We start from the raw sequence: 27,129 nt of genomic DNA on the forward strand, positions 1-27,129 counted from the left end.
GAATGATCCAGGGGATCACTATCCTCTGCCTGCCTAATTCTCCTTAACCTTCTCTGACACTGAGCCCCATAGTTCACATTCCCTGGGGATCACCAACCACCCCAGAGCCATGACATGATCTTACCATGTTCAGGTTTTAGGTGAACTCAAATATCCTACCAATAAATATTCCTTACACCTATTCTTGAGTCCTGTTCTATTCAATATATGGGTGTACTAAAAACAAACATAAATAGTATCGGGTTGACAAGTATGTAAGGAGAGACAGACTATTTTAAATCACTTAAACATCTTGGAAACAGCTCTTGTGGGGCCTGAATAAAATCCAGAATTGAAGAGTATGAAGTGTAATGTTTAGTGACATGAAAAAGGAAAGCATCGCACTCAGAACGAATGGGCTCAGCGTTAGTGGTAGACTGACAGTATGTAGGTGAGTTTAATGAAAAGCTGGCTGGGCTTCCCATAGTTAGAAAAGAAACAAACATGATATTGGGATACAGAAAAACAAAAGATAATGTAAGCATTTTTAGAAGTATTTATTCACTCAAATACTATATATTGCTATTTTTTCTCTACTTTTTAGAAGATGTGTAAAATAGATAAGAGCCAGAGAAGAAAATTGTTAGTCTGAAAGTTTTCCATTTTCACCAAAAATAAGCCTTAATATCTGCTTGAATTTTAAAAGGAGGTGGCATGATTTCAGGGAAACACTAAAGAAAATAAGGATTTGGGGAGTGATTGATATTCTTATATCTATACAAGAATGAATAATGAGAAATGCCTAGATTTTTGGCAAGAATTAGGTGGTGGTATTAGCACAAGGCCACACATAAACTGAGAGTGGCTGCTGATGGGATGGACTCCATGGGTGGTAACCTTCAGAGTAGACCAATTGGCCTCATGTATCAGTGTGGCCTAGGCAACTGGAAGGCATAGGTTCCCAACATTCCATGACTCCCCAGCCTTCTAATTCTGTTATTGAGCCTGCAGGCAGTTACCTGGAGCACTGGGCCTTCCCTCCAGCTCTCCTGTTGGAGGCTGAGCCCCAGGCAGTGCCTAAGGCTCAGTGCTGCGGCATCTTGAACTTGTTTTGTGTGGTTAAGGACCCTCAAGAGTTGTGGAGTATTAATCAAAGTTTTCCTAACAGTAAGTTAAAAATTACAGTATCCTCATCTCTTGTTCCTGATTCAACACTTGATTTCACTTGTTTTTAATCCATCATGTGATTGGCTTTCTTCTCCCCAGTCCTGGCCTCCACTCTTATGCCACCTGCTTCAGCATGGTAGTCTCTCTCAGCACTTCCTGTGCTCCCAGGACAGAAATGAGCATCCAGGAAGTCAACCAGGAGTTGTGCTCCCAGCTGGCCAAATGTGAACAGGATTTCAGAGACCTCACAGAGAAATTCCTTATATCGCAAGCGACTGCATACTCCCTGGCCAACCAGCTACAGAAATACAGTAAGTCCTATAGGGTCCAGACTGCCAGGGTGATGATGGACTTTCTGTCTTCCCTGTGATAACATAAAGACCCTCCAGGTTTTATTCTTCTCTCCCCTAACTCAAAATAAACTTCATCCAGGCCACAATCTTCAGGTTGAAATAATATGTATTTTTCTCTCCATTTGCAGAGGGTGGAAAATCTGAGGCACAGGGAAGTAAAACTAATTTTCCAAGTTAGCAGTGAGAGTGAAAGTAGAACAAGATTTCAGATCCCAATTTATGAGTTCTCAGAGCAGACACAAAACTGTTGCTTTTCTTAGGAATGGGCAACACTGTATCTCCAGGAACCTCTGTTGGACCAGATAATGGAAACATGACATCTTTCTTGGTCTAGATATCCTGGGATTAATGTGCTTCTATCAACTGATCCTTCTCCTGAGGCCCCATTGGCAAAGCACTGGTCTTGTTACCCTGGGGAAATGTCACATTAGGACACCATGCTTGCCTTGAAGGAGTTTAAAGAGGAGACTGCTCCTCCCTGAACTTCCTATGCCTCTCTGGTGAGAAGGAAGTCCTGTGTCTGAGGGCAGTGTCTCCTTCCACTTAAGTCCAAGGAAGCCATTTTCCATTCTGTGGTGTGGTTGAGTGTGAATCTGGGAGAATCAGAGTATCTGTTGCTTCCTGCCTGCCTCTCCCTGAGCTGGTGAGCCTCCATTCCTCAGAGCAGCCAGGAGCTCTGGGTGGGCTTCAGCATCTGAGCTAGGAGACATGGGCAAGCTGAGAGATAGGCTAAGTGGAGGAGACACCAAGCCCTGGACAGCCCAGGCCACAGAATCAGGGAAAGCTACTTTTCTCCCCAAAGTCATCCTTAGCATTTGGAAACCCATTGGCCTTAAGGGATGATGGGAATAGGCAGACATGCAAAACAGAATGAATCGATGGCATCTTGTCTACTCTTAACCTGAATCAGCTTCATTTTCCAACAATTATTTTTGTATAAACCAAAAGAGGGGTTTTGCTTTATTGAAAATGCCTGAAAATCAGGAAAGTAAAAGTTAAAGTATGCTACTAAGTGGAATGTTTAAGGAATGAGCAACTAAGTTTTACTACTGTCTTTTTTTATAATCATAATATAATTGTTGGGGAAAAATGCAATTGAAGAAGAAACATATCTCCCATGAACTGTGTGTGAAGGTAACAGTGCACTGAAGAAGAGCATGAAACCTGGGCCAGAGTTCCCAGTTCAAATCCAAGTTGTTTGTCTTCTGTGACCTGAGTTCCCCACCTATTAAAATGGTCCTACAGTAGTACATACCTCACTAAGATTTTTTAAGCAAAGAGATTAAATTTTGTAAAGCTCTTCCAGCAGAGCCAGGCATGGTGTATAACACTTTATTATTATATCTTCTATTTGTAATTTAAAGCAAATGTACTAGTGTTTGGTCTCATTCCTTCTAGGCACTTATGGGTCTTGAGCCTTATAGTTTATATAATAGTTTCTAGATAATCTATATTATCTGTGTAATCTTTGAAATTCTTGAAACTCCCAGTAGAACAAAAGCAACAGTCTTTGGGGTCCCTCCCAGTCTGCCACAGTTCTCTACTTCAGTGCTCTGCTTGTTGCTCTACCTAAGAGGTGATGAGCCTTGGTAAAGGGGCCCAGGATTCACCATCAGAACTGAGGGAATATTAATATTTGGCTTGATTCTTTGCAGTTGAATCAGCCTTTTCCAGTTACTTTATGTGTCCCTGGGCTAGATATTCATTTCTCATATCTAAAATGGAGAGGAATCATGCCATGTTGTGGGAGACTGAGGAAAAAAGAAATTGAAATCCCACTGTTGAGCTTTGCACTTGGGTTATTTTTGACCTGGGGATGGATCATGCTTCCTCCCTTGAAGGCAGCATGTCAGCTTCCACTGAGGCCATCATGTCTCTCTTTTCTTAGAGGCTAAAGAATATAAAGACATCCTGGAATCCGTGCTGGGGGAGGAGCTGCAGTTTGAGGAGGAGGAGCTGGCAGAGAAGCCTGCACCTGCTGTGAGACTGGGGTAAGGAGGGAAGGTGGATAAAGCTCTGCCATGGGGCAGCTCAGCTGAGAGAAAGAGAACAAGGGCAAGGCAGAAATGTATAAGCCAAGTACAGCTTGGACAGATATATATCCAAAAATTAAACAGCTCTATTGTAAAATATGGACTCCATTTCTTACGCAGACCCTCCTTTCTTTTTACTTTACTTCTGACTGATCATGGCTTGTCTTCATTTCATTGAAAACAATGTTTTCTTCTTGATACTTTGTTTTGTCTTTTCATCTCTCCAGTTCACATCAGCTGTACCTCTCCCACAGGTCTGTCTGTTTCTCTGTCCCCTCTCTGCAAAGTACACTCTGGGTCAAAACAGGAAATGGGTGTGCACTAAGGAGAGGGTACCTGAAGGGGCATCTTTAGGAAACAGTCAAAAACCACCTGGTTTTATTTTCAAAAGAATGGAGTAGGGTGTTGGGGTAGGGGTTATCACAGAATTTTTTTAGGAGATGTCTCTGATAAGGAGAAGGCCATTTTTTTTTTTGTTTTTTGTTTTTGTTTTTTTAATTTTTCATTCTCTTTGCAACATGCATTTCACCAAACATGAGAAAGAATTTTTGTGGAAAGATTTTGGGATAGTCTCAGTCTTTTAAATCATGAAAACCAGTCATTCAGGGGAGTGAATGTAGCTCAAGTGGTTGAGCACCTACTTTCCAAGTATGAGGTGCCTGGTTTGATCCCCAGTACTGTCAAAAACAAACAAACATACAAAAAACAAACAAACACATACCAAAAATTATTCACCTCTTTGCATTCTTAAACTTTCTCTTATGTCCCATCATAGGAAACACATTTCCCCAATTCATGATCAAATGCAGGAGCTGATCAAGATGAGGCAGAAACTGAAAGCAGGAAGAGATGTCTCTTACATGCTCCATCAGCTCTTCAGAGACCTACTCACCAACAAGGAACCTGACAGCTCCCAGTGGCCGAGCTTTCGAGAGAAATTGGATCAAGGAGGCAAGCTGGCAGAGTGCCTCTACCATGAGCTCCAGTCAGGTAAGTTGGCCACAGGCCCTGAAGGCACAAAGCTGCTCTGATTGCTGGGGTCAAAAGAGAGCCACATCTCCCCACCCCTGGAAAGGACAACTGTATCTGCTGTCTACCTTCACAGGGCCTTTTGTGGCCATGAAACGATCAGGATTGCCTGCTCAGGAGCACAGAAAATAAATCACTAGGTTAGAGGTCATGGTATTATGTCCCCTTCATTACTTGATAGAACATGGCTTTTTGGGAAGTAAGAAGCACCCAAAGAGGTTTAATTGACCAAAGTAAGGTTGTGAGAAGAGGTCATTTGTGAGATTGAAGGAAGTCTGGAGTAGATACCAAACTTTCCACATCCTTTCTGAGTGTGCAGCAGGGATTGATTTTTCACTCATGAATTTGGGTTTCTACACCTGCAATATGGATCCAACTGTGTGTTTCACAGTTACAGTATCAGCAAAAATGTAGTATTTATGAATTTACTTCAAAAAAGTATAAAAACCTTCTGTTTTGGGTGAGTGTTTGTACGTGAGGTAGTAGTATACAGTGGTTTATATGAAATGATTTCCATAATGAATTTCTGGTATTAACAGAGTAGAAGCAGATTTGTAGGTCTCTATGAAGGCCCAAATGTGAGTCAGGATTGTTTTTCCATACATTAAAGACAGAAGTGGGTCTATGTTAGAGCCCTGATGGGTCATAGAGCAACTCTGTCTGGCAACCAGCTATATGGGAGGATGGAAGATAGCTGGTAAAGTTCAAAGTTGCAAAAAAGCAACTTTAACATTTGTCCTATTTGATGTAGAACATACTATGACAATGATCCAGATTGGGAACCTTTTACCTGATGGATTGGATAACCAAATGAGTCAATTTTCTTGAAATACAAAATATGGAAACTTTCAGGATAATGGTCTTAGTGTATCTTGAATTCATCCAGAAATAAATCCATTTCCATCATCAGTTTGGCTACTGTGTTTGTTATAAGTGAAATTCAAACTATTCCATGTATGACCAGGCAATTGTTCATTTGTTTGCAGAAAATCCTGAGGCTGGAGAAGGTGAAGAAGAACTACCACTGGTTGCCAGGTAACAGTCAATGATCAGAGCAGTGTAATTAGAAGGAAAATCATGGACTGTTTCCCAGAAAGAACAGGCAAAGAAGTCTAGAGTTGTCCCAGATTCCAGTGCTTATTGAACTGATTTCATTCCCTTAACCAATGATGATGTCATTCTCTCAAGTAGGGCTTCTCTTCTCTTTATGGTACTGGAATAGTCATTTGGACCTCAGGTGAACTAGTATCACTTGCCTCAGGGATTGTCTACACTCACAGAAACCACCTGTTTTCTCTTGGGTGGGTAAAAGCACTATGAGATATATGTCTGCCTGCAGCACAATTTGGCTTAGATTTTGGCAGATTTTTTATAGAAAAGAACGTAACTACAGAAAATGTATCTTATATGTGAAAACACTTCAAGAAAGAGAGGTAGGAGGCATTGGTCCAAAAAAAACTACAGTGCCTTAGGGACAAGTATTCCTGAGGCCTCTGCACTTGAAGAAAAATTGAAGTCCCTCTCCAAGTTCTCCCTGTGTGCTCTGTGCCATGACTATGTACCATACAGAGGGAGCTGAGCCCCCTCCATCAGAGAGTCTCTGGCCAGTGTACAATGTACCCATCGCCTACTTCTCACTCTCTTCTGCCCTTAGAGCACCACAATATGCCCTTGTCATGGAGGATTGTTTTCCTCCATGTTTCTTCCATGAGCCATGTTGAGTGGCTCTACTCTATGACTACTGTGACCGCTCTCTTATGCCTCCTATCAGGACCAGCTGGTTCTGTGCTATATAATCTTCAGGATTTCAAGTCTATCTTCTCAACTCTACCAGGCTCAACAGTCAAAAGGAAGAGGCAGAGACAGTGAAGAAAGTCCTTCAGGACTCAGTGGAGGAACGTTACCTGACTCCCTTGAGTCTTCATGACCTGCCTGATGCCCACAGGCTTCACAGGAGCAGTGCCTTCCTGTTTGATGATTACAAATTTGACTTAGCTGTGGATGGAGCCCGTGAGTACACCATTTTAAAGAGAATTAACTTCTACCAGACTCTCAGAAGACTTCTCATTCTTTGTGCTCACCATTTCTGTCTAGGCTGAGAGATGTTTTTGCACACAAGCCCTGGAGACCCATCTTGATTTGAAAATAATCTCTAGGAACAAATGTTAAACTCAGGCATCAGTTAAGTCAGGCATCTGCATGGTCCTTGTGGGCCAGTAGTGTGTGCAGCTCACAAGGCAGCCCAGTGGGACATATGAACCAGCCAAGACCAACTCTGAGTGACCAATGCCTCACTTGTACAGCCGTTGTCAACAGGAGCTCCTCTTTAAATGGGGCATCTTGTCTTCCCAGTAATGTTGCTCATATTCCTCTAGGACCAATGTCCCTGGACAGCATATGGCTAGGGAAAGAGGTTGGCTGTCTCAACTTTAATTTGGGGGATGTTGTTTACATGAGTCCTAGGCCCTAGGCCCCAATCTCTCCTCACCCAGAGGTGTCTGAAGGTAAATCCCATGACTGTGGCCTGTGACACAGACCTTGTCCCCAAGACCACGAATGGTCAGAGAGCCTATTGTCTGTGAAGCACCAACCAAGTTTTTTCCATTTGAAAGTTTGTAGATTCCTACCATCAGTCTAGTAACTGGGTACTCTCTTCTAGACCAAGAACGATCAGGATATCTCAATGGGCAGAGCCTATGTCTTGCAGAAAAACTTTGAGAAAGCACAGAGTCAGGTTCCATATGAACTCTGGGGAGACAGTAGATGTTTAACTCTGCCCAAATCAGGGATGAAGACCTTGAGGGTTTTCCCCATCCTTTCTAACTGTGCAGAAGGGGTTGAATTATCCTCATGGATTTGGGTTTCCACAAGTATATTACAGCACAATTAGTATTCCATGGTTATGATAGAATGAAAAGTGTAATAATCATGAATTCACATAGCTATGATAGAACGAAAAGTGTAATCATCATGAATTCACTTTAGAAAAGCATAGATAGCCTCTATTTGGCATTAGTTTAGGTACCTGATGTGGTAGCATGATGTGGTTTACACTGGAGCACTTTCCATAGTAAATGTCCCATGTGAACACAGTAGAAGTAGATCTGTAAGTCCCTATGTAGGCCCAATGTGTAGAGACAAGTGTGTCAGGATGATTTTTACATACCTTAGAGTAAGTAATGGGTCTGTGTTAGAGCCCTGATGGCCATGGAGGTGTACTGTGTATGGCAAGAAGATTCATGACAAGATGGAAGACACAGCTGGAAAAGCTTTAAGGAATGATGTAAAGAACATTTTCAACATTTGCCCTATTGGATATGGAGCACGTCATGACAAGGATCCAGATCAGGAAGGTTTGGCCTGAAGGATTAGAAATCCAAGTCAGTTCATTTTCTTGAAATACAAAATATGGGCCCTTTCAGTAAAATGCTCTTAGTGTATCTTGAACTCATCCAAAAATAATTCAGTCCATGATCAGTTAGGCTACTGTGTTTGTAATAAGTGAAATTCAAACTATTCCATGTATGACCTGGCAATTGTTCATTTGTTTGCAGAAAATCATGAAGCTGAGAAGGGTGTTGAAGATCTACAATGGGTGGCCAGGTACCAGTGATTGAAAAGGGTATTTAATTAACAGGAATAACATGGATAGTGTCCCAGGGAGAACAAAGAAGTCAAAACTATTTCCAAATTTCAGTGCTGGTTGATCTGATTTCATTCTTTTAAGTAAAGTTGTCTCTTCTCTTTTTTAAAAAAATTTATTTCTTAATTATCTTTTTTTAAAGTTAATAGATCACACAAAACATTACATTAAAAAACATAAGATGTTCCCATATACCCCACTCCCCACCCCCCACTCCCATCATTTTTTTAATTGTATTTTTTGAAGATACATAGATCACAGTCATTTGAACCCAAGGTGAACTAACATGCCTCAGGGATTTTCTATACTCACACAAACTACTTATTCTCTCCTCTGTGGGTGAAAGCATGATGAGATGTATATCTGCCTGCAGCACTATTTACTTAGATTTGGGCAGATTTTCTATGGGAAGGAATGTAACTAGAGAAAATAAATCATATATGTGAAAATACTGAGAGAAAGATACTTAGAATTTGTTGGTCTCAAAGAATCTACAATGCCTTAGGCCTCTGCATATAAAACTGAACAAAAGTTGAAGTCACTTTTCTAATTGTCCCTGTGTCCTTTGTGTGTATGGCACAGAGAGAACTGAGCCCCCTGCATCCTTCATGCTGTGGCCAGTGCACTCATCACCTACTGCTCTCTTTCCCCTGACCCTCCACCACCATGGTTTGTCCTCATTCAAAGGGGATTATTTTATTCCATGTTAATGGCTGCTTTCTTTGCCTTCTGTGACCTCTCTTATGCCTCCTGTTAGGACCAGCTGGTTCTATGTTATCTAATCCATCTTGGTTAAACTCTATGTTGTCAACTCTACCAGGCTCAGCAGTGAAATGCAAGAGACAGGGAAAGCGAATGAAGTCCTCCAGGACTCACTGGGTGAATGCTGTCTGACTCCACTGAGTCACCATGACCGGCCTGATTCCCATAGGCCTCCCAGCAGCAATGACTTCTCATGTGATCACCATGGAATCAACTTAGCTGTGGACAAAATCCGTGAGTACTCCCTTGTAAAGAGAATAAATTTCCACCAGTCCTCCCAGAATGCTTCATATTCTTTGTGCTTGCCATTTCTAGCTAGGCTGAGAGATGTTTTCTCTGCATTCAAGCACTGTAGACCCAACTTGATTATGAAAGTGCCTCTAGGAAGAAAACTTGAGCACAGACCTCAGTTGATTCAGGCATCTTTGCAGTCTTCCTGCCTCAAACATGACCTAGCCTTTGCAGGTCACTGGGGGTTGGAGCTCACAAGGCAACCATGAGGGTGACTCTGAAGAGGCCAAGTCCAACACTCAGCCACCATTGCCTCATATGTACAGCCAGTGTTGGCAGGAGCACCTCTTTTAAGATGGGGCATCTCATCTCTCCAGAAATGGTGTTGCTTATATTCATCTAGGAGCAATGTCATTGCAGTACATATGGCTGTCAAGGAGTTTGACAGTCTTAACTCTAATTTTGGGGATGTTGTTTACATGATTCCTAGGTTCTGGGCCCGAGTCTGTTTTCACTTAGAAGTATCAGAAGGTAGACCCCATGTCAGGAGCTGTTCCTAAAGGCCAGCATTGGACATGGACCTTCTCCCCTTACCCCCAAATGGTCACAAATCTTGTCCTAGATGTAGTGAGACTCTTTCACTCCTTCCTTTTGCCATGACCTGTTTAGCTCCTAGGACTTCCCAGTAAACTGGCCCTCATGTTTCATGAACTGAAAGTCCTCTGTCCTCCAGATGAGGCCAGTGAGCTCACCTATGATAGAGAATGAATCTCCTACTGGCCCCAGGGAGTCTGTATATTCTTTGTGCTCACCACTTCTGTCTAGGCTGAGACATGTGCCTCTTTAGGTGTCTCCCTGTCAAACTATCTCCTTTTGAGTCTGGCTCTAGGAACAAGTTTAAGTATAGATACTAGTGTCAGTTACCTTCACACTTTTCCTAGTCTCCCTCCTCATGCCTGTCACCCCAGCCATCTCTGAGTAGTGGAGGGTAGAGGAACTGGCAGAATCTGAAGAATGAAAGGATCAAGTAAAATCACAGGGACCACTGCGACACATGCAAGCAGGTGTCTCCAAGAGCTCCCTCTTTAAAATGGGACATCTCCATTCCCCTGAAATACTCTTGTGAATATTCATCCCTGAACAGGGTGCCTTGAGCATATATTGGTGCCCAAGGAGGTCAGCCCTCTTGACTCTATTTTGGGGACATGTCAGCTCTCTGGTTCCTCAGCTCTGCACCCCAGTCTGCCTCATTTATAAGTTGGTTTCTCCTGGCAGAGACGTCATCTGAGTGTCAGACCATAAACTTCACAAGCATGGGCTGTGGCAGCGGCATTCCCTTGCACAACCATCCCCATGCACGGCCAAGAATCCTGTCCTCTTTGTGGCACAAAATGTTCTCTCCAAGTCAAGGAGGTAGAGACTGCATCAGTCAGTCCAGTCTTCACACATATTCTGATTTAAACCAAGAACAACCACGGTATCTCATGTGGCAGTGGCTGAGTCCACCAGCCACACCTCAAGAAAGCAGCTGGGCAATTTCTTCATAATCCCTGAGGTAAAAGATGTTTCTGTGTTTCCCTGGACTCAGTTCAGAGAAAAGTAAATCTGTCTGTATCTTACAAGATAAAACCTGAATCCTCCTAGAATATTCTTCCCACCGTCTCCTGTTTACACACCAGAATACTTATTTCCCAGTATTTGGATATGGTCCTGGTTTGTAATGTGTAAAGAAGGTGCTACTTTTTGTGACTGTCCCTATTCTAATTTATTTGCAGAAAATCAGAGCAATCATAAGAATGAAAAAGGAAAAGAGTCCATGGCCCACAGGTAATGCTGATAATCACAGATAATCACAGATAGTTTATGCAATGAACTAGTTGCAAAGGAACTAGAAAAAATCATATATTGTCACATTACTGAGTGAAAGAGACCAATATTGGCACAAGATCACTGGGAGTTAAAGGAGTCTGGAAACTATTCACTGGGCCTTCATATAAAAAATTAAGAGAAAGTTATGCACAAGACTTGAAGCCACTCATCTGACATTTCATGTGTGCTGTGCATCATGAGTCTAGCATACATGGATGGATAGTTGAGTCAATGTGGTCAGTCATTCCCTCTCTTGTCCCCATAGCAATCAGCCCCAGTTTTTCCTCTTTGGGGATATGTCCCTTTTGCCTTCCATGACCTTCTCTTAGGCTTCCATTCAGGGCCACTGTGGTTTTGCGGCTTGGCGCTCATTGTAGTTTAATTTTCTCTTGGCCACATCCCAGCAGGCTATTTATGGAGCAGCAAGAAGCAGAGGAAATGAATGAAACTGAGGAGGACACACGTGATGAACACTATTTGACTCATTTCCATTGCCATGATCTTCCTGATGCTCACCAGCCTCCCAGCAGCACCACCTTGATGTCTGATGAGCAAGAAGTCTGCTCTTCTCTGGGTGCAGCCAGTGAGTATTCCCATTGAAGAGAACAAACTGACAACTGGTCTCCCAGGCAGCTTCTCTAGTCTGTGTGATTACCACCTTTGTCACAGATGCATTAAATCATCTTTGGTCACAGATTCCTTATTCTCATCTTGGTTTGAATCAGGTTCTAGGACTGTGTTTTAAGTACGGTATAAGGTGAGTCAGGGATCTTTGTACTCTTCCTGCTTTTCCAGCAACTTCTCTGTCATGCTGGTGCTGTCTGGTAAATGCAGGCTATTGGACCCTATGAATGCCAGAGGGAGGGATGTGAGAGTTTCAAGGAAAAATCTTTGCTACCATTATACCACGTAAACAGTAGCATCTTACTGGCCATCTTCTTTAAGATGCAACTGCTTGTCTCTTTTTCAATTTTCTAACAAATTTTATGGGACAATATCTTTGTCCTCCAAGGAGACTGTCAGTCTTACCTATATGCCTGGAGATGTTTCCATGTTTACTTGGCCCTGAATCCCAGTCTTTATTTACTCAGTTCACCAGTCCTGGCTAAAAACAGCTGTCAGAGTCCCAGAAAGTAAACACCACTATCATGGTTTGTGCTGGCAGTTTTCCCTGAAGGCAGAGCCAGGGCTTCTGCACCCCTCCACCTCCATGAACGGGCAAGATCTTGTCCTCTATGGACTCTGATGGGTTCATTCCTATAGGTGGGTTTGTAGCCTGCACCCATCATTCCAGTCTCAGTGTATATTCTCATATAAGTGAAACACACCATGATATCTGCTGAGGCAGAGGTTGAGCCTGGGAGCAATTCCTCTAGAAATCTAGTGGCAAAGTGGCCCAATGTCACTGGGAAATGAGACAATTTAACTATTTCAGAATCTCAGTGCTGATGACATTGCGATAATGATCTAACACCTAGGGATAGGACAGTGTGCCTGATAGTTCTGGAAATCATGCCCAACACAGCTCCTGAGACACATCCTGAGGCCTGCTGTAGTATACCCTTTGGACTATTCCTTTGTTTTAGAGGATATTTATATCCCTTTGCTTATATAGGCCCCGTAGTTTGTATGTGTGAAGTTGAACTGAGTAATATATCTGGCCCTGTCTGAATTTATTTGCAGAAAATCAAAAGAAGTATCAGGAAATAGAAAGAAACAAGCCAGTGGTCTTGACGTAAGTCTAAATACACTTGGGTTATTAATGTAATGGTGCCATCTAGAGAGCTTCCATGCAGGGAAAAACAAAATCTGTTGCTTACACCTGATTTTGCCATTTAGCCAACCACAAAGTAGCCTTTTAAGAATTTTGTCTGTTTTCCTTGCAGTTCTTCTTCTGTTTTCTACTTCCTATTACTTATTTTAGTTTGTTTCTTCATCTAACTTTAAAAAAAAAAATTTGTCTTTTTTTTTAAGATACATAGATCACAAAAAATGTTACATTAAAAAAATAAGAGGTTCCCATATATGCCACACACCAATCCCCCATTCCTCCCACATCATCAAACTCTTTCATCATTGTGGCACACTCATTGCATTTGGTTAATACATTTTGGATCACTGCCACACCACAGGATTATAGTTTACATTGTAGTTTACGCTCTCCTCCAATACATCGACTAGTTTATGGCAGGATATGTAATGTTCAGCATCTGTTCCTGTAATGTAATTTAGGACAATTCCAAGTCCCAAAAATGTACCCACATCACATCTCTTCTTCCCTCCCCCTGCCCTCAGCAGATACCATGGCTACTGTCTCCACATCAATGATATAATTTCTTCCATTGCTAGAGGCACAGTAGTTCTATAGTAGACTACCAGTAAGACCACTCTAATCCATATTTTATTCCTCCATCATGTGGACCCTGTGATGGTGATGTCCACTCCACCTCTAAATCAAGAGGAGGCTTAGATCTCACGTGGATGACAGATGCGATTCTCCTGCTTGCAGTTGTAGGCACTCTCAGGTCCCTGGTAGTGGTCCTATTACCTTTAACATACTGTTTTGTGACTGTTACATAGTGACAGTATGACCCAATGGGAACTATCCAGTCTCAGGGATTTCTTCTATTTACAGAGATTGCTTCTTGTTTCCTGTGTGGTTAAAATCAGGTTGAAATGCTTATCTCATGTCTGCATTGTTGACTTTGGTTCTTTGCAGGCATTTCATAGCAATAAATATAACCATAACAAAATAGGTCATATCATGTGGCAATAATAGGAGAAAAACCCTTCAGATCAAAAGATCTCTGCCAGTTGACAATGACAGAGGAGCCTGGGATAACTGGTCTGGTATACGTAAAAATTCAAAAAAATTCTTAACCAGGTTACCCAACATTTACAAGAATTCTGCTTGGATTTCTTCTTGGAGAAATACTCACAGAAGTATCAACTGAAGCCCTTATGACTTATCATTAGCCTATTCCACTCTAAAATTTTTCTTTTATCACACCTTAGGAAATACCATTTCTTAATTCAATATCAAGCGCGGGAGCTGAGCCAGTTGCGGAAGAATTTGCGGGAAGGGAGATGGCTCTCTGACCTTCTTGATCAGTATCTCAAGGGCCTCCTTACACATAAGTACTCTAAAAACCACCATATGCATCGCCTTCCAGAGAAACTGGCTGAGGGACACAGGCTGGCAGAGCGCCTTTATAGTAAGATTACTGCAGGTAAGTTGGCCACCGACCCTGCTTCCACTGAGCTGCTCCAAATCCTCAGACTCACAACAGATCCACAACTCCACCGCTCCACATGTGACTTTGATACCTACTCTCCCATGTTCCAGTTCTCATTTGGAGCCTTGGCAGGATCAGGAGTACCTGGCTATGAGCACAGATGAGGAGCCCACTGGGGTGGGGGTCATGGGATTGAAAGTGTCTCCTTCATCCCCCATGGAATGTGGACTTTAGAGCAGAAGGCAGCATCCATCCAGTGTCAGTGGGAAGAAATAAGGATGTGACAGGAGGCAGCTTGTTAGCATGAATAGAGCCCTCTAGCAAACAGCAGTTTCCCAGCCACTTGCCTGAGCACTGTCCTTACTAACTGTGGGTGAGTGACTGATTTGCCCTTCCTGGATTTGTGTTCCTCCTCTATAAAATGGCTCAAAGAGTATGTTGCCTGATTGCTACCAACTGTCCTGCATAGCAAGAGTTAATATTCATGAATGCACACAAATAAGGGGGGGGGGTGGAATCCATACAAAGCTCAGTCTTCTTGATTGGTTTAGAGATGTAATGTGGTAAATATGCTTTGGAGAATATTGGTTTATGCTGGGGCACTTCTTAGAGAGCCATTAAGCTGGTTTATGGCAGCTGAGGACTTGCAGTTCCCTGAGAAGTCCTGAGAAATATGGAGGAAAGTGGGACTGGGGCGTTACTCTCTCCTGATAGAAAAGAGTAGGTCTATGTGAAGGTGGGATGGGACATGGGCACCCTGTGTCTGGAGGGAGGGTAGATCTGGAGAAGTCTGGAGGTGGCTAGAAAAGAACCCACAGATATGAGGAACAAAAGAGATTTTTAACTTTTTCCCAGTTTCAGGCACAGTATATCATGATTTGTGATGACCAGAGCAGGGACCTTTGACTTATGTATCAGAAAACCATGACAGTCATTTCTTTGAAGCCAATTATATGAGACTGATGTGCACACTTCCCTCAGTGTATGCGCAACTCATACAGAGATCATTTGTCTTCCTGCCCACTGAGGCTCTATGTTTCTAAGGGGTCAGGTGAGAACTATTAATGTCTGACTGTACATTTCTGCATTTGTTAGGAGAAAATCATGAATATAAGAAATATGAAGACATACAAGGACAACCTGTTCCCAGGTAATAATGAGCAGTGGCAGGTATTATAGAGGTAAAGTATGGGAAAGAGTCCTGAAAAAAGAATAGACAAATCTTTGAGGTCAATGATTCCGGATGCAAGGATGAACAACTCTACTTACTGTACTATTTGCATTCACTCTTCGATGATGACACTTTTCTCTTTGTGGTTCATATAGGAGTAGTGTGCCTTAAGGTGAACTAACTAGTCTGAGGGATTACTTGCACTCTCAGAAACCATTTGTTCTCTCCTGTCAGGTTAAAAATCATGATCTGGTGAAGTTCTCTCTTTACGGTTGCCCTTAGATTATGGCATGTCTTTCATAGAAGGAAAATTAAGCAATGACTTCTCACTGTGTGACAATATAGAGAGAAGTTTAGAAAGCTCAGATAGCCAGGAGTGTACAATGCTGCAGGGCAGAAAAGATGCACAGGTCAGCAAACAATGGTGAGAATTCTGCTTGGAGGGCTGGTGGGCATATACTCACAGAAATCTCTGTGAAAGCCCTTATAACATGTCACTTGTTGCTTCAGTTTTCTATTTTCTCTCCATCCACTTCAGGGCATTCATTTTCCTAATTGAAGATCAGGCAAGGGAGTTAACAGAGTTAAGGCAGAAAGTCCAGGAAGGGAGGCAGGCATCTTTCCTGCTCAAAGAGCACTTCAAGCTCCTGCTCAGTCACAAGGACGACTACCAGACACAGAGCTTCCTGGAGCAACTGGCTGAGGGGCGTATGATGGCAAAGCATCTTACCTGTAAACTCAGCACAGGTAAGTTTGCCCCATGCCCTGCTTAAGGATCTGCTCCAAGTTCCCAGACCCACAAGAAACTCTCTACCTTAGCACCTCTGCAGGAGACATTTGTATCTAGTATATATTAGGTACATTTGGTGCCACAACAGGTTCAGGTCTGCCTGGGTGCAAGCAAACGAGAAACATACTGGTCACAGGACTAAAAGTGTTGCTTTCCTGCCTGATGGAATGTGGACTTTAGGGCAAAAGGCAGCCTCCGTCCAGTGTCAATAGACAGAAAGAAGGATGTGAGAGCAGGCAGCGTGTTAGCATCAAGGTTTTCCTGCCTCTAGCTGAGCGCTGCCTTTATTAACTGTGGGCGCCTGATTCTTCCCTCCTGGATTCGTGTTTCCTCATCTGTAAGGTGGTTTCAGGTAATGTGCTGCATGGTTTCTGTAGCAATGAGCAAAGCAATCTCCATGAATCCACTTCAAAAAGGAAGAAACCCTCATTACAAGTGGGTTCAGCTACTGAAGATAGTAGAGCTGGTGGCTGGTCACGGTTTATAAGGGAACAAATAGCATAGAAGGAATTTTTGCTGGTTAAAGAGGAGGTGCCAACCTGCAGGTCCCTGTGATGTCCTCAGATGTATTGCAGGAAGCAGGACAGAATTCTCAGACATCTCCTTAAAAAACAGGAGTAGTTCTAGGCTAGATCCAGTTTGGGATAGAGCCACTGATTTCAAAGTGTCAGCCTTGTGGCTGGAGAAGTCCAGACGGAAGCTGGACAAGCATTCTGTGAAATGATAACAAAAGGCATTTCTCACACCTTACCCAATTTCACACAGAGATGTCATGGTGGCGATATTTGGGACTGCTTGCTGATTGGATGAAAAGGTCATGCCAGGACATTGCTTTAAAGATGAAATCTGAGACTTTCAGTACACTCTCTGACTTTCCAACGTGATAATTCACCTGTCCGTGCCCATATAGGACATTGGGTTTGTAATGGTTGAAGTGGGAACTATTCATGGGTCTCTGGTTATTTCTGAATTTTTTTTGCAGAAAATCATGAAGATGAAGAAGATGAAGAGGAACAGGAATCACCAGCTCTCAGGTGAAAATGGATGATCAGGTGCTGGCAGTATACAGGGTAAATACGGGGAGTGTCCCAGAAAGAACACACTGAGAGGTACAAGGTGGCCATACATTCTAAATGCAGAGATGAACAAAAACTCCTATCTCCTGATGCAATCAATGATGATATCGGTCTTTTAACAAGGGTGTCCATTTTCTTCATGGTACTTAGAGTCATTCTCACCCAAAGTCAACTAGGCTCAGGGAATTCTTGCACTCACAAAAACAACTTGTTCTCTCCTGTTTGGTTAAAAATCAGGGTGGTCTGCCATCTGTTTTCTGCATTTTCAGCTTTTGTTTATTGGCACTGAGAATGGCTAACCTGACTTGCCTGCTTTGGTGCCAGGCACACTGTGCCATAGTCAGATGAAGATTGTTCTCTTCTCTTTGAAGGGATGGCCCCTTTTGTTTCTCATACTCCCTTAGGTTCCCAATCAGGACCAGCTGGATCACTGTGCTGCCCTCTCCCTCCTTCATTAATCTTCTGTCCTCCCAGCCCCATCAAGCTCAGCAGGGAGCCACAGAAGGACAAAATGATGGACGTCCTGCAGGACTCAAAGGGTGAAGATTATTTGGGTCCTTTTAGTCATCATGGCCTGTTGGATTCCCACCTGCCTTCCAGCAGCACCCACCCCTTGTTTCATGAACATGGAGCCTGCTGTGTTCTGGATGTAGGCAGTAAGTACTCTTAGTATAAAGAAAGTATATCTTGGAGCCACAAAGAATCTCCAAATACTTTTATCTCAGTACCTGTGTCTAGACTGACAGGTGTTGCCTTGGAGGTAGGTGTTGTAGACCCATCTTGGCCTGACTCAAACACTAGGATAGAATTTTATGCCCAGAATACAGGTGTGTCAGGTAGCTTTGCTCTGTTTCCAGGCTCCAAATCTGACCTCTAGCCCCCGTTGGCAAGTGCAGGCCATTGATGCCCCAAATTAGGCCACAGTGGGGAAACTGCCATGGCCATCTTGCGGGCATCACGACCACACATTCAGAGCAAGTTTCTGGCACACTCCTCCACCTTTAGGAAGGTCTTCTCACCTCTCCTGCATTGCTCTTATTCATTGCATTCCTGACCTGTGTCTGCCCAGCACAACAACGATGTGACTGCCATCACTGCCAGCTCTTTGGAGGACTCCTGTTATGATTCCTGCTTCCAGGCCTTACCCTCTACTTCCTCTGGTGGTTTACATCCTTCTGGAGATATCTGGATACCTTGTCATGAACACCACAATCCTGTTTGTTCCCAGTTGTTTACTAAAGTCAGAGCCCCAATCTAGCTCCCCATCTTCTATGTGTGCCATGGTTTTCTCCAATTGTGCAGCACTTTTCTACCACTTGTGGGTCCCCAGTTTCAACCATGTGTCCAGTCTCAGTGCCACAATCTCATCTGATCCATCAACAACCCACATACAAGATGGAGCTGTAACCTAATATTTTAGCAGAGCAGGAGATTTTCCTTTCCTTATTCTCTAGGAATCCTTCTAGGTGACTGAGAGATCCTTGAGATCACAGCCTCAGAGATATGTGGAGATTAAAACCCTAATTTTCATTCTTTTCATTTGGCTTATATTTCAAATTTTGATTCAGGAGAGCATGTGGATTGTTAGAGACTTATTTTGTCAAATCATCTTACAGGAAAAGTAAGAGACTCATTTCCTTCAGAGTATCTATATATTTTATTGTGAAGTCAGTCAAAATGTATAGAGACTCCTTCTTTCATCAGTGATGAAAAAGTTAGAAAAGTTAGTTTTCATGGTGGAACCATCCTCTTAAATTTCCATCCTCTAGCCTGTTGCAATTTCTTCCTGAGGTACAAAGCAGCAAAGGCTTTTCTCAGTATTACAGCAAGTAAGAAATAAGACTTATATACATATTTATTTTGCACTTATGTAAATGATGCCCCCTATCAAGCAAATGCTGTATAAGCTATAGCTCATTTCATTCTCAAATGGATACCAATATGTAGATGGTGGCATTTCTGTATTAGATATGAGAGTCTGATAAAAGGTGCTACCAGGAAGATGAAATCATAACAGACAATTATAAGAAAACATTCAGCACATCTTAATGAGAATGGGAACCATGGAGGGGAGGAGAGAAGCATCCTATTATGCCAATGAGGTACAATCCCTTGGGACCTGGCTTTCTCTGAGCCTCACCTGAAGTGTTCCCCTTGCTGACACTGTGCATTCAATTCTCTGTAGAAGTGCAAATATGCTTGAGAGGGGCTAGTGCTCCAGACCTCATGGAGGTCTGTGTATAAGGAAAATACTGAAGTGTTTTTACTAGCTTTGCCTCACCCCAGGACTTTCCAGATGGCCTAGTTGGTTCCCAGACACATTTTTGATGCCTCCTCTTAGAAAGAAAAAAACATGTCACAGAGATATAATGAATAAAAATGGAACCTGTTTGACTATGTTTTATTTTTCAAAACTGGGTTTTGTTGCTTCCATAGGACTGAAAACCTCTTGCACGTTGGATTGTGATTCTCTTGAGAACTCAGCAGCCAACAATCAAGGCTGTGAAGTCATTGGCCACATTGACACTACCAGTGCCTTGAAACAGAAGATTTCAAAAAGAAAACTGCTGCTCAGCAAGAGGAGATTAGCATGCCGATTCCCTGGCCTTCACACTCAGACAGAGGTATCACACATCTGTGGTTCTTTGGGGTACTTTTTCCTTCTTGCTCTTTATATGCCATCATAGCTCATTCTCCCACTATTGGATCAGTTTTTTATTCACTCCAAAGTCCTACCTCTATTTTGCATGAAGTTGGCCCCTGCCACATCCTACCAACTCCATCTCCTGTTTGTTTCTGAACCCTGCTTTGTTTCCCTCCATCGCAGTGATGAGAAGTGCCATCTCTAGCTCCTGGTATGGCGTGGGTGGCTCCCATCCTGCTCCACAGTCTGGACTGTAAATTAAGGAGCACGTGCTTCCTTTAATCTGTGGCTGTCACTAAACCCTGAGCCATCCTGCAGCTTAACCCCTATATGCTCATAGGTTCAACAGCAGTTTTGTACACACCTGGTTTCTATCACAATTTATCTATCAGTTCAGCTCAGCTATCAGTGGTAACTAGCAAGGACTCTTGTTTATTTCTTAATTTTGCTTCTGTTTTAGATACAGAGTACTGCTGGAAGATACCACTAATTTGAATGAAAGTTGATTTTTTTAAAAAGTACCTTCATTGCCTGATGAAAAAGTATGAAACAACAGTTCATGTTAAAATCCAGACAGACAGTTGGAGCCATTCATCACCAAGAATCAATTTCACAACTACCAGCCGCTCCTTACTTTTAGTCCATAAAGCTACATGGACTGGAAAAATCCTCCTCCTCCTCCCATCTCCAAATGTGATAACTATTTAGGGTGACCAATGTCAGTTTTGACAGACATGTGTGAGAGGCCTTAATCCTTGCTACTTTCCACACCAATCTATTTATAATTGGAGTAAGGATCTGGTGGAAGAAACTGCCTGTCAAATTGGACATCCTTTGCCAGCAGATGGGATTGCTAGGAAGCACACAGCATTAACAACATTGTGGTCTTGCTCAAAATTTTTAACCTGAATTTAATCAGGAGATTATCAGACAACTACAGAATATAGTCCATTCAACAAGACAACCTACCTGTCCTCTTCAAACAGCCAATATCACAAACAACTACAACAAAAAGATGTGGATACATTTTTGGTTCAAAACCACAGGACTTACTCTGTAGTACTTTTGAACCAAAGGTGTGTCCTCACTGTTTTGTTGTAGTTCATGGCGATGTTGACTTTTTGAAGAGGCCAGGTCAGGTTTCTCACACAATGTTCTATATTCTGAAGTTTTCTGATTATTTTGCTCATGACTAAATTCAGATGAACATTTTGGGTAAGATTACTCAAAAGATTATGTGCTTCCAAGTCATCCTATCTGATGGATGAAGTCCATTGTGTCCACCAGCATTACTGTGGTCTTAGGTCTGGTCACCTTGGTAAGGAGGGCTCTAGCAGAACTCTGCAGTGTATATTATTTTCTTTATAATCAAGTAATCTGGAGATAGGTACTTTGAGAAGAGTTAATATCCTCTTCTGGAATAATATTCTCTTAAATCTTTTGGCATCTACTGATCATCAATGCTCCTTGACAATTACTCTTTGTGTTTGTTTGTTGGTTAAGTTTCTAATTTAGTCATTCTTCTATACTTCTATTTGCTGTTATTCTGCTGTAAAAAATAGCTTTCCCTCCCCTTTCCCTACAATTAAATTTGTTTTGACTGTCACTATGGACTCATGTATTTTTAATTCAATACATTCATGGCTTTTGGTGCATATGGATATACATTAGCATAAACATTTTCCCATTATTTATATTTACAACTCATGTGCTGTAGGTTATCTTTACCATATGTATTGGATTATATTTACTATATTTCTCCATTTTATTGCTTTTCTTTTTGTGATTGTTATGTCTCTGTTATTTTTACTGAGGAAGAATAGTATAGCTAGTTTTATTGTTGGGATAAAAACATATTAATTTGTCAAACATCTTGTAGTTAGTTTATAAATTTTAAAAGATATCTTTCCATTTCAAATCTGTGCCTTGATGATCAACAACCTTATTCTATTGTCATATTTATTTTCTTTGTACCTGCCACTTGTTGTGATGTCAATTCTACCTTCCTAAGCAAACACCACTTACAGACTATTTTCTCATCTTCTCCCCACTTTGGTTTTGGAGTTAGTTCTACAAGTGAACTGTATTGCCCATATCCAGAGACAAAACCACCTAGCTACCCTGCTCCCAGATTACTGACCCACAGAAATGTGTGAAATGTTAAATGTTTATTATTTTAAGCTGCTTCCTTTGTAGTAATTTATCATAAAGCAATAGAAAATGAATTATAGATTTTGGAAGTGTGCTGCCATAAAATGTGGGAGTAACTTTGAAACTAGACAGTGGATGAAAGATGGAAGAATTCTGAAGAGGCTTCCACTTTGAAACATTAAACAAAAGTGAACACATTGGAAACTGGAAAGAGGGGATGTGCATTATGTAGCAGCAGTCATTTAGCAACATTTTTGCCTGCTGTTTTGTGGAAAACAGAAAATGCACATGATGAATTGTGTGATCTAATTAAGGGAATTTCATAAAAAATATTGAAGAACTCACCTCAGTTTTTTTAAAATAATAAAATGCTATAGGAAAGGGATAAGATAAAGAAGATCTACTAAATAAAAAGGAATGCAAAATGCTAAAAAATACTCAAACTAAAAGGAATTTCCTGAAATGTATGAAGTAAAGGACTAAGAATAAATGGAACAGAAAATAACAATAGCAAGATGGTGGACTTAAACCAGGCCATATCAATAGCTTCATAAAATGTGAACGAATTAATGTTGCCTAAAAAATTAAGGTGACTTTATAGCTTTTTTAAAGAGACTCACTCTAGTATTTTTTTTGAAAATGAAAATTTTGATTGTCTTTTTAAAAAAGATACTTAGATCATACAAAATGCTACATTTAAAAATATAAGAGAGGAATCAGACTTGGCCCAATGGATAGGGCATCTGCCTACGACATGAGAGGTCCACAGTTCAAACCAGGGGCCTCTTGTGAAGCTGGCCCATGCACACTGCTCACGTGCACAAGGAGTGCCCTGCTACTCAGAGGTGTCCCCCATGTAGGGGAGCCCCATGCACAAGGAGCGCACCCGGTAAGGAGAGCCACCCAGTCCGAAAGAAAGTACAGCCTGAATAAAATATGTAAGAGGTTCCCATATACCACACTCCCAACGCCCACCCCTCCCACATCAACAGCCTCTTTCACCATTGTGGCACATTCATTGCATTTGTTGAATATATTTCAGGGCACTGCTGCATGCATGGATTATAGTTACATTGGAGCTTACACTCTCCCTCAGTACATTCAGTGGTTATGGTAGGATTATTATTGAGATTATGATACTCCCTTTAAATACAAAGAGCCAGACAAGTTGAAAACAAATGATGGGAAAATTATCATGCAAACACTAAGGGTAAGAAAGCTTGTGTGGCTATAAACAAAGTTGAAAAGGAAAAATGAAAAATATAACCAAGGTTTAAGAACACCTTGGTATATGGGTAGAATAGTAGAGATGACAGGATAGAATCAGTGAGTTGAGGACAGATCTATAGAGTTTATTTGAGCTGAATAACAGAAATAGGCTTTTTTTAATGGGAAGGAAAAAAACTGTGCCAGTGACACTGAGTCATGTCATTGGACTCTTTTGGGCATTGACATGGAGGCCGAGTGAGTGCAGGACTCCAGCAGACAATCTTGAGTCCCTTAACTTCCCACCTTATTGCCTTGAAATTGTCCCCAGGGTGATAGCCACAGCCTCTCAGGCTGAAGTCATTCATAGCCCTTTCTTTCCTTTACCTGCCACACTCACCCGCAGTCCACAGATCTGAACCAGCAAATGCTGATGGAAAGGACACAAATTGGCTGTCTCAACAGTTCTCTCCCCTCTTGATACCTCTCGATGTGGGTCACACCATAAAGGGAACTTGGGTTTCCTCAGGTTGCATCTCATTGCCAACAGCTGTGTCCGGCAAGTAGCAGGCACCCAATAAGTGCTCAGGGAATGAAGGAACTCTGTGCTAGTACCCTGTGGGAGGGTAGGTCTAAAATTTCACTGTGTACCCTAAATTTTTAGTCCTAAACTTACCCCAGAATGGAAGAATGTTAAAGGTTTTCAAAAGAGGGGGTTCTTTCACCTTTCTTTATAAATTTTGGAATGATTTTGTCACTATCCACAAATGACTTGGTTGGATTTTGAATGTGAATATACTGAATCTATAAAGTGAGTTGGGAAGAATGGACATCTTAATAATACTACGTCCTCTTATCCATGAACATAGAATATCTCTCCATTTATTTAGACCTTTATTTTTTTTTTCTTAGAGTTTTCTAGTATCGCCTCTTTAGATCCTGTACATATTTTGTCAGATTTATGGCTGTATTGACTTTTTGGATGTGCTAATTTAATGGTATTCTGCTTTTAATTTCAAATTTCAATTGTCCATTGCTGATATTAGGAAAGCAAGTAATGTTTGAATATTATCCTTATAGCCTGTCACCTTGCAACAATCATTTATTAGTTGTAGGAGATTTTTTTCTTTTGTCTGTTCTTTGGGATTTTTCTATATAGACAATCATTTCATCTGCAAAGAGTTTTTATTTCTTCCTTCTCAAGCTTTAGACCTTTAATTTCTTGTCTTCCTGCATTAGCTAGGATTTCAAGTACAATGTTGAATAGGTGTAGAAAGAGGGTACATCCTTTGTCTTGTTCCTGACCTCAGAAGAAAAGCATCTATTTTTTCACCATTACATTGATGTTAGCTACAGGATTTTTGTACATATTCTTGACCAACTTGAGGAAGCTCCAGTCTATTTACAGGTTGTTAAGAATTTTTTTCATCCTAAACTAGTATTTGAATTTTGTCAAATGTTTTCTTTTCAGCCTCTTGTTATGATGAATTACATTAATTGATTTTTTTATGTTGAAATAGACTTGCATACTTGGAATAAATTCCACTTGGTCACTGTGTATAATTCTTTTTATACATTGTTGTATCCTCTACCTTTCTTTATAAAATTTATACCCACATCTGTTTTAGAACCAGGTACAGGTTCTGATCATAGAAACATTTAGAGAGTACTGTCTGGAACTGTTCTAAATTCCCCACCTACTATGGGGCAGAGGCCTCAACCCCTCAACCTCTGGGACACAGTCAAGTGGGAAGGAGGGTGACCCGGGAAATCTGAAGAGAAAGAAAGAGAGATGGAGATGCCACTCTAGTCATTGAGGAAAAAGCTCAGAAGAAACTGTTGTTGACTGACATCAATGATAACTTACACCCAACCACACTGGTTCCAGCTGTGACCATGGTGTGACTAGGGTCCTGTGTTAGGGCTGTGGCAGTTTCTGTTCAAATCTCAATCTTGAGAGAGGACTCTCCCTCCCCAACTGTGGCCAGCATGCCCTGTAGTTTGACCCTTAGGACCTGGCAGCTCTCCAGGTCCTGCTCTCAGTGGCCAAGGCCTTCCCTGATGCCTAGAGTCTGCTGGAGGTTCAGGGGCTAGAAGTCAGCAGCGCCCCCAAGAGCACATGGTGCTGAAGGCTCCAGACTTTGCCAGGAGGACAGAAGGGCATCAAGAGAGTCACTGAACACCAGGGGTTGTGTGAGACTTCCTCCAGGTCTAAATAGGGTTTTAGGTTGGTTTTCTTTGGACGTGGCCCATGGCTTAGGCAAGGCAGATCCCAGTAAGTCCCAAGTCATTTTCCAAACATCAGCACTTCTTGGGCCCTGGGAAAAGGAAAATTGCAAAGGGAAGGAAAACCACTTTTTCCCTCAGCAATGTTACCTGAGACCAGGAACGCTTGTAAACTGAGGCAGAGCATAAGCCTTCATTGGAGGGCTGAAAAGCTTTTCCCTGTCACTCAGCCCCACATGGATATTACCTCATTCCCTGAGACACAAGCGTGAAGACACCAGCAGAGATGATGTCAGTCAGGGGCAACTATCCCATCACAGAAGAGCCCCACGTGGGTCCTTTCTGACCAGGAAAGGAAGTGCCCTGGGAGCCAAGTCCTTGGGAACAGGTCCAGCTGGAAAAAGCCTCCTACACCTCCAAAGCATCAGGGAAGGAGCTTTTCTCCTTGGTCTAATGGTGTTTCCATGGTCTAATAGTGAACACTTTGGACTGTGAATCCAGCAATCTGAGTTCAAATCTCAGTGGGCGCTGTCCCTCTAATGCAAGGAAACAAATCTTACTCTAGCAGCCCAGGGAGTCATTTTCCAAACTAAATGTGTGCTCAACAGAAACAATAGTGTTCCCAGATTTTGTCTAGGTTTCCTGACTAAGCTGCAAGAAATGAATTTCAAAAGCAAGCCATGTTGATTAGGCCAGTAATTTGTTAAGGGAGGGGGGGAGAGAAATGGGAGAAAACAACAGATCATAGGTCCCAGAGAGAGGAAGGGGCTGTAACGTGATAAAGAGGGCTGATTTATAGAATACAATTCTCCATTAGAAATTATTAATCCCCAGGTTGACTTTCATATTGATCTAAGTGGGAGCAAAGAAGGTCAGAATAGGGCAGGGACAGGCACTGGGGCAGGGCAAAGGCAAGAAGACTGATTTGGCTTTCCACTTGCATTTTTTTCTTTTTTTTCACTATGACACATTCATTGCATTTGGTGAATACATTGTGGAGCACAGCTACACCACATGAGTTATAGTTTACATTGTAGGAAAGTGGTTTTGGCCCAACTGACAGAGTGTCTGCCTATGATATAGGAGGTCCAGGGTTCAAATCCAGGTGCTCCTGACCTGTGTGGTTAGCTGGCCCCAATGCAGTACTGACATGCACAAGGAGTTCTGTGCCATGCTGGGATGTTCCCCATGTAGGGGAGCCCCATAAGCAAGGAGTGCACCCTGCAAGGAGAGCCACCCCTTGCTAAAAAGCACAGCGTGCAAAGGAGTGGTGTCACACACATCTGACACAGCAAGATTACCCAACAAAAAGAGACACAGATTCCTGGTGCTGCTGAAAAGAATGTGAGCAGACACAGAAGAATACACAGCAAATGGACACACAGAGCAGACAATGGGGGACAGGGGGAAAGGGGAGAGAAATAAAAAATACATCTTTAAAATAAAAACCACACATTGTCATTTACTCTCTCGCCCAATCCATTCAGTTGGTTATGGCAAGATATATAATGTCTTACATCTGCCCCTGCAATGTCATTCAGAACAAGGCTAAGTCCTGAAAAT

General features: G+C 42.1%; 1 protein-coding gene across 2 annotated transcripts; it reads left to right on the forward strand.

The window, feature by feature from the left end:
• Window positions 1-1,270: 1,270 nt before the first annotated feature.
• On the forward strand, window positions 1,271-20,746 carry LOC111760871 (NBPF family member NBPF6-like). 2 transcript variants are annotated; one of them, XM_058275364.1, is made up of 17 exons: window positions 1,271-1,457; window positions 3,388-3,490; window positions 4,308-4,522; window positions 5,548-5,596; window positions 6,396-6,571; window positions 8,116-8,164; window positions 9,025-9,200; window positions 10,973-11,024; window positions 11,471-11,649; window positions 12,750-12,801; window positions 14,082-14,296; window positions 15,398-15,452; window positions 16,012-16,220; window positions 17,246-17,297; window positions 17,814-17,995; window positions 19,776-19,963; window positions 20,444-20,746. In XM_058275364.1, exons 1-17 carry the CDS (start codon window positions 1,280-1,282, stop codon window positions 20,471-20,473), a joined length of 2,160 nt encoding a protein of 719 aa, XP_058131347.1. In that variant the 5' UTR covers window positions 1,271-1,279; the 3' UTR covers window positions 20,474-20,746. The 2 variants fall into 2 exon arrangements, with proteins under 2 accessions (XP_058131347.1, XP_058131348.1); XM_058275365.1 differs by having other exon boundaries at window positions 11,474-11,649.
• Window positions 20,747-27,129: the final 6,383 nt, after the last annotated feature.

This window comes from Dasypus novemcinctus, chromosome 13 (genome assembly GCF_030445035.2).
Source record: "Dasypus novemcinctus isolate mDasNov1 chromosome 13, mDasNov1.1.hap2, whole genome shotgun sequence".
NCBI classification, from domain to species: domain Eukaryota; kingdom Metazoa; phylum Chordata; class Mammalia; order Cingulata; family Dasypodidae; genus Dasypus; species Dasypus novemcinctus.

What these genes read in the sequence shown, in the direction of transcription:
- LOC111760871 (XM_058275364.1), top strand. Translation starts at nt 1,280, where the DNA reads ATGGTAGTCTCTCTCAGCACTTCCTGTGCTCCCAGGACAGAAATGAGC. An exon ending in GCACCTGCTGTGAGACTGGG is followed by an intron (nt 3,491 to 4,307) that starts GTAAGGAGGGAA and finishes GTCCCATCATAG; the next exon opens with GAAACACATTTCCCCAATTC. An exon ending in GAACTACCACTGGTTGCCAG is followed by an intron (nt 5,597 to 6,395) that starts GTAACAGTCAAT and finishes CAACTCTACCAG; the next exon opens with GCTCAACAGTCAAAAGGAAG.